This window comes from Hevea brasiliensis, chromosome 4 (genome assembly GCF_030052815.1).
Source record: "Hevea brasiliensis isolate MT/VB/25A 57/8 chromosome 4, ASM3005281v1, whole genome shotgun sequence".
In the NCBI taxonomy this organism is placed as follows: domain Eukaryota; kingdom Viridiplantae; phylum Streptophyta; class Magnoliopsida; order Malpighiales; family Euphorbiaceae; genus Hevea; species Hevea brasiliensis.
In genome coordinates this window covers 2,184,898-2,196,026 of record NC_079496.1, presented here as the reverse complement: position 1 = coordinate 2,196,026, position 11,129 = coordinate 2,184,898, and the positions used below count along the sequence as shown (strand labels likewise).

The window sequence follows — 11,129 nt, the reverse complement described above, 5'->3', positions numbered from 1 at the left end:
TAATATAATTAGTGATCAACAGTAAGTTGGTCTTCTCATGTATGTTTCAATTATCCGATATGATTCAGAACTTTGGTGAGTTTTTAAGTAATAATATTGGAAGGAAATTTCTTGTCTAAGCTGATGTGGCCTAGTAGCTAAAAGGATAGTGCTTATATGGTAGAACCAATTTGAGTATCAGCTCTCCTAGTCCTCCACTCAAAAAACTTTAATATCATTGCCAAATTATCATAATAAAATTCAAATTTAACTAATCATTTGTAAAATGGAGAAATTCTTGTCTAAATACGTCTAAATACCGTCTATTATAGACTCAATATACAAATATATAGAACTAATGTATTTAGTATGTAAGTTTTATTATACATTTTGCATTTTAGGTCCATGATAAACCAAATTTGGACAAGAAAAATCTTGTAAATTTTATATTAATAGATGAGAAAATATTAACCAGGTTAAGTATATAAGAATTTAGTGTTTCTTACTATTAGAGTCCAAGTCCAATAAAAAGTATAATTAGTTTAGGAAGCTTAGTAGAATTTAAATTATGAAGTTTAATAATTAGAGTTCTAAAAGTACTAGGTTCTAGCGGCCTATATATATGAATAGTTAGTTGGCCATTATATAGAATGTATTGTAAAGAGCCCACAAAGTAGAGATGTGTGTTGAATTCGGTGAGTTTTGTTTAAGTGATTTTGAGGGTGAGAAAAAATAATTAGTGGTTGTAATTATTTTTTCTTAATAGTAGATTTGTTTGGTGGAGTTTGCTTACACTGAACCACATTAAATTTTTTGTTATTTTTTTTGTGTGGGTGTGATTTTTCACAATAAGTGGTATTAGAGCTTGGTTCGAGATGTCAAAGATGTCAAAGATAGCGAGCACAAAATTTGAAGTGGAGCCGTTCGATGGGAAAAATAATTTTAGTTTATGGTAAAGCATCGTGAAGGATATCCTTATGCAACAAGGATTAATTAAAGCATTGAACGAAAAGAAACCAACGACCATGAAAGATGATGATTGGGAAAAGCTTCAACAAAGGGCTGTGAGTACGATTAGATGGACGTTAGCTCCATATGTGAAGTATAATATCTTGAAGGAGACCTTGCCTGTTGTTTTGTGAAAAAAATTGGAGAGCCTGCACATATCAAAATCACTCACAAATCATTTATACTTGAAGAATGAGGTGTACCAACTCAGAATAAATGAAGGTACTGATGTGAGGGATCAACTTAATATTTTTAATAAATTAATTACCCAATTGGCTGGTATTGATGTGAAGGTTAAAGAAGAAGATAAAGCTCTCTTACTTTTAACCTCTCTCCCACACTCTTATAAAAGCTTGGTGATAGCTCTAACAGTTGGGAAGGAGACTTTGAGAAGTTCAAGAAGACAGGTAGTAGCAATGAAGGTGGAGCTTTTGTTGCTAGTTTTAATCTCAATTCACATGGAAATAATTGGAGAAGGAATTGTAGATCGAGTTCAAGACCACGAGTAAACCATGAAGATAGAGAATGCTACTATTGTCATGAGAACGGCTACATTCAATACTATTGTATGAAGATGGAGGAAGATCTTGTAAAGTTTAAATAATTCAAAATAAGTCGCAAAAAAGAAAAAAAGGAACTGCTGCAATTGCAATGGATGATGGTATTGATGGTGAATGTTTGAATGTTGATGATGATAAGGAAAAGGCAAAAGATCTATTACAAGATGAGTGATTAATGGATTCTACTTGCCCATTATATATTTGCTCAAAGAATGAGTGGTTTGATATGATTGAAGAAAAGAAATGAGAAAAAGAGAAGCTAGCCAATGGGAACAAGATGAAAGTTGAAGGTATTAGAAGAGTGAAGATCAAGCTGCATGATGATCAAGTAAAAGTGTTCGATAAAGTGAGATATATTCCTAAATTTGAAAGGAACTTAATTTTCTTTGGTAAATTGGATTCTTTGGGTTATGGGTGTTTGATTCATGGTGAAGTCATGAGAGTTAGCTGAGGTGCTCTTGTGATCGGCTCTTGTGATCATGAAGGGTGAGAAGATTAGTATATATAATCTTTACAAATTGGAAGGAAGCACATTGATTGGAAGAATGCAAGTGGAAGCAAGAGGCAACATCAACAATCAAGAGTGTAAAGAAGTACCCAAGAGAAAATTGACTTTTGTAGAAATTGTGAAGACTAATTCCATTTGACTTGGAGATGGAGATTGTTAGAGTCCAAATCCAATTAGAATTAGGAAGTATAATTAGTTTAGGAAGTTTAGTAGAATTTAAATTATTAGTTTAATAATTAAAATTCTAAAAGGACTAAGTTTTAGTGGCATATATATATGAATAGTTAGTTGGCCATTATATGGAATGTATTACAGAGAGCTCACAAAGTGGAGAGGTGTGTTAAATTCTATAAGTTTTGTTTGAGTAATTTTGAGGGTGAGAAAAAATAATTAGTGGTTGTAATTATTTTTCCTTAATAGTAGATTTACTTGGTGGAGTAGGTTTACGCTGAACCACATTAAATTTTGTGTGGGTGTGATTTTTCACAACACTTACTAAATGTGGGTTTGTACACAAGTCATGAGATAAATTCCACATTTGTATTAGTGATGGAATATTACTATAGATATTTTTAATAATTTATCTGAAAAGATTGGTTCATTAAACCAAATACCGAACTTGTTAAATTTTCTTGGCTTTAAAGTTAATAAAATTTCTTGTTATAAAAAAAAATAGCAAATACCAAATCCACCTGAGTTTTTATTTTAATAAGTAAACTATTTTATTAATAAAATATTACAAAAACTTCACATGCAACTTTCAACTAAACCCCAATCATCAAATTTATTTAAAACAAAATTTATTAAGCGAAAAAATCTAAAAAGATATATGATACAAGGACAGGCCATAGCAATCATACACATTAGCCAAACCCGCCTGAGTTGATTAGAGTGTGGCCTCCTAAAATAAAATTCCACCCCACTTGAATTGAATACTTAAAGCAATAACGAAGAAAATCAGCATTTATGCAAAAGAACACTTGAAACAAGGTCATGGAAATTTTTTCTAGGAGAATCCAAGAAAATACCTAGTAAATCAGAATCAAAATAGTCATCATTGGACCACAATTAAATATTTTTAGTGCTTCAAAACTCATTAAAGGAGATGCTGACCATTAGGATTTGAACTTTTATAACTTTTTACAGTACAAGATAATGACTACAGGCTCTCCCAATTCATTACTCCAAATCAAAATACCAAACCGAAGAGGATGAAAAAATGGTGATACGTGTCTAATGATGATTCTTGTGATTGTTAAGCTGTTAAAATTGTTATAGAGCTGTTAAACGGATAGACAGATAGAACAAAGCGAGCTGATTGCTATCTCTATATATAAGGGACTGAACTTTCTGTAAATGCTCTCCTTCTAAAATCTTTTCGATTCTCTAAGCTTCTTTCTCTTCTTCTATAATTCTTCTTGCTAAATTCTTCTTAAGTTGCATCAAAACGCACACTCAAGCAAGCAGATTGTTGTGGGGAAGACATGCAAAGAGAATTGGCATTCACAGATACTCAATTCAACTCAACTCAACTCAATTAAGCCTTTATTTCAAAGATTTGGGGTTGGCTATATGAATTCTCTTTCTTCACTCTAAACGATTTTGGGTTTAATTATCGGAAATGTGTAATGTTTATAAGTCATGTTATACTACTCTCCTCCAAGTTAGTTTGGGTCTGCCCCTTCTTTTTTTTCTATCATCTAACCTAATATGCTCTACTTGTCTAACTAGAGCCTCCGTATGTCTATGCTTCACATGACCAAACCACCTCAATCTCCCTTCTCTCAACTTATCCTCAATTGGCACCACTCCTACTTTTTCTCTAATACTCTCATTACGGACTTTATCTAGTCTAGTATGGCCACTCATTCACCTTAACATTCTCATCTCTGCAATTCTTATCTTAGACACATATTCCTTCAATGCCCAACACTCACTACCATATAATATGGCTAGAAGTATGGTTGTCTATCATTTTAAACAAAATTTTTGTCATTCCATAAACCCTTACACTTCAACTTTATCTGACATTGAAATTGAAATCCCAAATCTTAAGGAGAACAAAAATTTAAATTTTAAACTTATGAAGCAAATTTCCACATGCACACAAAGAAATATTACAAAAGTCTAATTAGTTAGACACAAATTGAAATTGGCTTAGTTAATTGGTACACTTGAAGGTGAAAAATACAGATTAAGCCTTTTCTCTCATGAATAGATAAAAAATAAAGGGAAAAATGTCACTCTTAAATGAATTTTATTCAAATAAGAGATGCATGATCAAACATTTATTGACAAACTTTAGTTAATTTCCACCTTTTTGTAAGAGGCATTAATTAATATTATAAATCAACACTTCCATTCGAAATAGATTTTTCTTTTTTTTTTCTTCTACGTAACATAGCCATTGATAAAAGAAAACAGAAAATAAGAGTTTCTTACTTGATGATTATTATTATTTTTTTCAACGTATTCCTTTTCAAGCTGATTATTTTAGTCTTGAAAATATATTTTAATAATAATCACATAAAGCATTTAATTAGATTGAACTTGATTTTTAAAATCCATTTGCAAAATTTCATATATTCAAAATGTTAGATTTGTAACTCATAATCTTAGTGAGATTTGGAAATATACATTTTTATAATTTGAGTAGAAGAAATATTCATCGATTAGATGGAGAAATATTTTTTATATAGAATAGAACTCTTATTATAGTGTTATTTCTTAGATGAGATTCTTAATTTAATTATATTAGAGTACTGTGAAAATGTTATTTAGCTCTTGCCCATTACAAAGAGAGCTCTTGCTCATTGAAGAGATTTATTATGAGCAGTTCTTTAGTGAGTATTCTCGTAAGTATAATTGAGATAATGGTTAGTTAGCTGTGAGCTTGTAATTGATGATTTATTTTTAATAATAAAAGATAACACGTCCATGTAACCCTTTATAGAGAGGATGAATCACGTAAATTTTATTATTATGATTTGTTTGCTTTATTATTTTATAGTTTACATGTTTTCGTGAATCACAATACAAAACTTACTCATATCATTTAATACAGTGTGAGAGAGAGAGCTATTATTATTGTAATTATTGTCTTAGAAGAAGAAGAAAAAAAAAAGGATGCATGCAATTGATTTATTTTTTCTCACAAGCAACAGCTTATTTATCTCCTGAAAACCTTAATTAGCTAGTGAATTGTTATAATCTATTATGATCAAAGGGTGTATATACACACACACACATGTGTGTGTGGACAAAAGAGCTGGACATTGCACATTGGGGCATTGCATGTATAACAAAACAGATATTCTTAATTCTTCCATGGAAGACAGTTATGGTGTGCGGCAATGAAGGATGATTGGCTGATGTTTTCAAGGCTAGCTAATTAAATCTTTTGTCTCCCATATCTTTGTTTTTGATGCTTCCGTCTTCCCATGCATGTTTGAACCCAATGCTAGACTTTGATAAAGAGTGTGAAAAAAATAGCTAATTTTTGAATTCCCCAATTGAATTGTATTTACCTTTTGAAACCCTAATCTAAAAAGCTTCAGACTTTACTATAGATACAAACTTAAAAAATCCATCTCTCTTTTCTCTTTTCCCCTTAAAACTCAACTTATAAAATTAGAGGTCTAGATGTTAAAGAAAATGACTCATTATCAATAAATTTTAACTCAATGATATTAATTTAAAATTATAAGATTTTAAATTTAAATCTCAAATAAATAAATTTTTTTAAAAAAATTCATTTAATTAGATATACAGTAAATGTCAATGTACTTAAGATTTAAAAAAAAGAAGAAGAAAGATTACATTTATAATTTTGAAAACAAAAACTACATCCAGTTGCTAAATTAAATTAATACTGGTCCCCCACATCCCCAAATCCTTGGTTAAAGGAACCCTAACCCTAGACAAGTACAGTAAATACTTAGGTTAACATATACTTGTACATGTATGGAGCTGAATGGTTAAGGACTTATATTTAAAATAAAACCCTAGCAATGACTTCGTCCTGTTATGTTTGGATATTGGTAATGCTTGAAGAGATTATCCCCAAAAAAGGGTTACAGATGAAATCAAAGTGAGTGAACTACAGTGCTCTCCCTGTTCTTCCTATTGAAAATATGAGCCCAAGATCAAGAACGAAATGCAGGAAAGTTTGAAGATTAACATCTATATATATCTCTCAGAAAAACAAAAAGAAGAGAAAAATTAAGGATGTTAATTGGTGATTAACTGACCTTGTTTATTTCCCTGATGTTGCAGCCTGCGCTGACAGAATGAAATTACCCCGTCATAACATCATCATCGAGATTAAGCAGTGCAAGGATTTTAGCAAATTACAGATGCTGCTGCTACTCTCTTGTGAAATCAATTTTGAATCAAATCCCATGTACACTTTATTTCCACATAAAAGCTAAGATTGATTCATCGGTGATTGCATATCCTCTTGAACCAGCTTATCAAATTGCATAGGTCAGGGATATTGATTAATTGAGCTGAGATTCAAAAATCTCATCATACAATAAAAACACCCAAATGGAAAAAAAAAAAAAAAAGAGTAAAATAAACCCATAAATCTACCCTATTCCCTTCCAATTAACCTCAATCAATTGGCCTTGAACTGGAGCTATTCCTCTTCTCATCATACTTCAATGGAGCTGGAGCTGTTGCTGGTACTACTCCTACTTCCTGATTCCTTTGGTTATTTCTATACGAGGATGATGATTCCTCTCTTTCCTCGGTATTGCTATTGCTTGCCTTTTCTTGATTAGCTCTATCTCCTTCTAACTCCCTATATCTTTGCAGATACCTTCTTAGAGGCCCTGCATAGTCATCAAAACCTAGAGCTCCCATAGCCCAGCAAACATCATCTCCATTCACGGTCTTTCGCCTTTCCTTTCGACACTTTTCCGACGCTTCACCAGTGACAAAGCTAATGAACTCCGAAACACATTCTTGCATCGTTTCTTTAGCTTCCTTGGAGATTTTTGCATTAGGAGGTAAAATTTGCTTCATGATCCGACCAACGTTGGCTATCGGCAGCAACTTGTCTTGCTCCTTGATGCTACCATATTCACTCGAAGCACTAGCACCAATGTTATCGACCATTTCTTGATATGCAAAGAACTTAGTCCTGCTTTTTCAACCTAAACTTGTTGCTCGAGGTCAAACTCCATTTTTATTTACACACGTATATGTATACGTATTATAGTACATGCTACTTGTGTACATGTGACTTGTGTCGTGTTATTCAATAAAACATGTGATGAGCCGACCAGATTGGCATCAATGGTGGGGTCATGCCTTCAGCTCAATCTATAGAATGGAGTTCATGATCATAATCCATTTGTGGACCAAGTCCACTTCCATTGACAACCATGTCTAGTCATACTTTCAAGAAAATCAAGATTCATCTGCATATGCAAATACAAACAGTGGATGCTGAGAGGGATTTAATTAGTTTTCTTGGAGAAATTTAATTATTTTTATAGTTAGTCTCTAAAAAGCTTCATGATGTGAGGCATACAAGGAGCCTTTCCTTTCCACCATTTTACTGTTTTACTCTTTAATGTTCACCAATAAGCTTTGGCTAATCATGTTTAGAATAATGACATAAGTTTAAAGTTAAGACTTGTTTAAATGCATCATGTCCTGGCGTGGATTCAACCAAACCCGACCATATGAAAGAAAATTAATTTTTTTATAATATATTAATACATGGCGTAGGTTTTGCTCAAGATCACATCATCCTATACGACAGCAAGGTATTATTATATTGCTAGCTAACTGCATGTCAATGCGCTCAAAGTGTTGTTTACAAAGTTCTATTAATGTAAAATACCATAGAAAATAGAGTAATTTCAATTCTACATATTTATGATCAAATATTTCTACTGAATTTTGTAAGAACTTGGCTATTTTTTAAGCACAAAACAACTTATTAATCTCCCATAAAAGAGGCATGAGATCAATGTACATGAATTTAATTTCAAGTTAAAGAGATCAAACAATTATAGGTGTAGAGATGATCATTCTCAAATGGGTTAATTCTAAAAATCGAATTGAATATGAATTTTATCATTCAATTAATACACCCAATTTCATTTTTTGTTTCTTTCTTTTACTAGGAGACTCGCTCCTTTCTTTGCCGGTGTGCAACTGTCCTTTTCCCCATCTAGGCGAGGGACAACAATCGTCCTTGCCTGAAGGTTGGTTTCCTCCCCTCATCCCCCACTTCTAGGTGGGATTTTAAATAGTAAATCTATTTTTGAGTTAGGATGCTAGTAGCGATTCTCACAGAAGAGAGCTCGTTTAAAGACTAATGCGATGATTACTGCATGCAGATGGTCTTCGGCGGTGGATCTTATGCAACCTACAATGATGTAGAAGCCGCTATTGTTGTGTATTTTTCTTTTTTATATACTATACTCTAGGAGTCTGATTTGCTAGGTATGGTCCTAGGAACAGGGACGGAGCAGGGTTGGGTCAAGGGGACATTGGGCCCCTAAAATTTTAAAAATTTTCAAGGATTTAATGGTAATTTAAAAAAGAAAAAAAAATTTATTCTTCAATTAAATTTTGATAAATATGAAACATTGAGAGTTTTAAAAGTTTTAAGTGAATTTAATAGTAATTTTATATAAATTTTATTTTATAGTTATAAAACAGTCATTATCATTAATTAATTAATATCTTCAATTAACACCTAAATAAGTAATTTATTAACAAATCATGTATTTTAATTGAATCCTCCTAAACTAAAATTCTGGCTCAGTCATTGCCTAGGAACATTATCGATGTCAGCTGAAGTTCTTAATGGCCATTGCATGCCAGAAGGCTTTGCCATGCCACCCTTGTGAGAAGCTAAGGCTGGTCCCTAATTAGGTTGCTAGAACCTTGCTCTATTGATGCTAAGGAGGGGGGGTGGGGGGTCTCATTATTGCCTCATCTGAGTTTGGATCTATTAGAAATCAATTGGTGATGAGTCTCCCAATTCTAGCTTCCCTGTTCCTAGCGTCGATAATGGCACCTTCAGTTTAGAGCAGCAGATGACAGCTAGGATTCCCTTCGGTGCCCTTGAAAAAGATGATGATCTGCGCCTACAAATCGAACCGGGTTATGATTTTGGACTCTCCAGCTTGCTGGTTTTTCTATTAAGCTAGGCCTATATCATTGGATGTGACCCTATAGTTTAATCAAGAGCCCTTTTAGTGAAAGAATCTAGACCTATTTTTCAGTTATTTCTTACTTATTGTGGCCCTATTGTAATGTTTTCATGATCGATGAATATATATTTATTATTATTATTTAATAATAAATCTTTTCAATTTTTATTATTTTTACTTCTTTTTTTCCTTTCTTTAATTATATTTAAATAAAAAAAAATAAAATATTTTTTCATTACTTCCCTTAAAACAAATCAAGATTAATGTTCCATCAAAGAAATGTATATTGTTAGTGGGTACAGTGCGCATGCTTGTTTTCTTCTGCCTCTTACATATAGGATGGAAGATAATTAATTTTAATATTGTACTAATTAAGCTGCAAGTAAGAGACTGAATTTTTAATTATCCTAGAAGCTTGAAACTCATTAAATGGAGAATCTTTAGAATATACTATGGTATCCACTTGTATTTCACCAAGATTCCTGTATAACATACCAGCTTTCATTTTCAGATCTGATTTCAGTTGAGTAATTAAGGTATTGGACCACTAGGGTTTGGAGAAAATTAAAATTTTAATTTTGAATGAAATAATATGATTAAGTCAACAAAACAAACAAAGTAAGGTTGAAGTGAGGCATCTTATCCTTTAATGTTGTGCCACTTGTCTCAATGTTTAATTGCAGCCCTGGATTTTTGTTGATTAATTAATTAAAAATTAGAGATCAACAGCAATTTATTGCATTATTTGCAATTGATCAACATTAATAGTAGTATTTAAGGTTTAATTTGCTTGTTAAGAGGATAACAAAGCATGAGACAGCTGATGTTCATTCATTCATTTATTTGAGGTATTTATGGTTTTTTTTTTCTTATCATGCAATAGATGTACATGTCTTTTTTCATGACTAAAAAAAGAAATTTCCAATTTTTCAAAAAGAAAATTGAGTATTAGTTTTGGTTTTTTTCAAGAAAAATAATTTATATATAAAAGTTATTTTTTATAAAATTATTTTTCATTATTTCATTGCAATGTTAAATTCATAATAGGTATTTATGTCATAAATTTTTTTAAATAAAAAAATATTTTTTATTGACCCATTTTTTAAATTTATCAAATATTAGAAAATACTAAAATGTTTTTTAAAAAATATTTTTCTGTAAAACAAACGGGGCATCTATATATGCTTAGGCCGGGAATAATATTTAAATAAAACATTTCCACCAATGATCAATTTCATGATTCGAATCCTTGAACTTATAGGTAAAGTTCACTTGAAAATCAACTTTAAGTCAGTGATCTAATTACTTGTTGATTAATATACAAATATTTATCTGAATATATTTTTAACCGTAAATATTAAAAAATATATATAATAATTCTTATTTATTTATAAAAAATATAAAATATTTGTCCAAATGGGCACATGTATATTTATTGGATTTAGAATTGAAGTGTAAATTATGTGGATGAGCTAGTTTAGAAATTTTCAAACAAAATATCCTACATGAACGTCTTTCTTTTTTCAAGAATGTCGTTGTCCAGCTTTCTCCGTCAAAATTTGAACCTAAAGAATGGTCCACTAACTAGGGTTTGGACTTTCGATCAATTTTAAGATTTAATATTGTGCTGATTGTTTGAATAAAGTAAAGATGATTCCACTGAAATTAAATCATACAAATTTGTACTATATGCCCTTTCTGGATTTGCCACTTGTTCCAAGCTTAATGGCTGCTCCAGGTTTGGTGGTGTCTCTACTACATATATAGAAAGAGCAACCTTCAGCAGCAACAGTGATAAATAATATATTTAGAGTTGGTTTAGCTAGAGATGGATGGTGAATAATTGAAATCCAATTGGATTGAAAATTTGAAGTACTTGATTGTATTGTCAAAATA

General features: G+C 31.4%; 1 protein-coding gene across 1 annotated transcript; it reads right to left on the bottom strand.

Moving 5' to 3' along the window:
- Positions 1 to 6,480: 6,480 nt before the first annotated feature.
- On the bottom strand, positions 6,481 to 7,212 carry LOC110642859 (nuclear transcription factor Y subunit B-4-like). The gene has a single exon (XM_021795042.2). It carries the CDS (start codon positions 7,174 to 7,176, stop codon positions 6,670 to 6,672), a length of 507 nt encoding a protein of 168 aa, XP_021650734.1. The 5' UTR covers positions 7,177 to 7,212; the 3' UTR covers positions 6,481 to 6,669.
- Between the last annotated feature and the right edge of the window lie 3,917 nt (positions 7,213 to 11,129).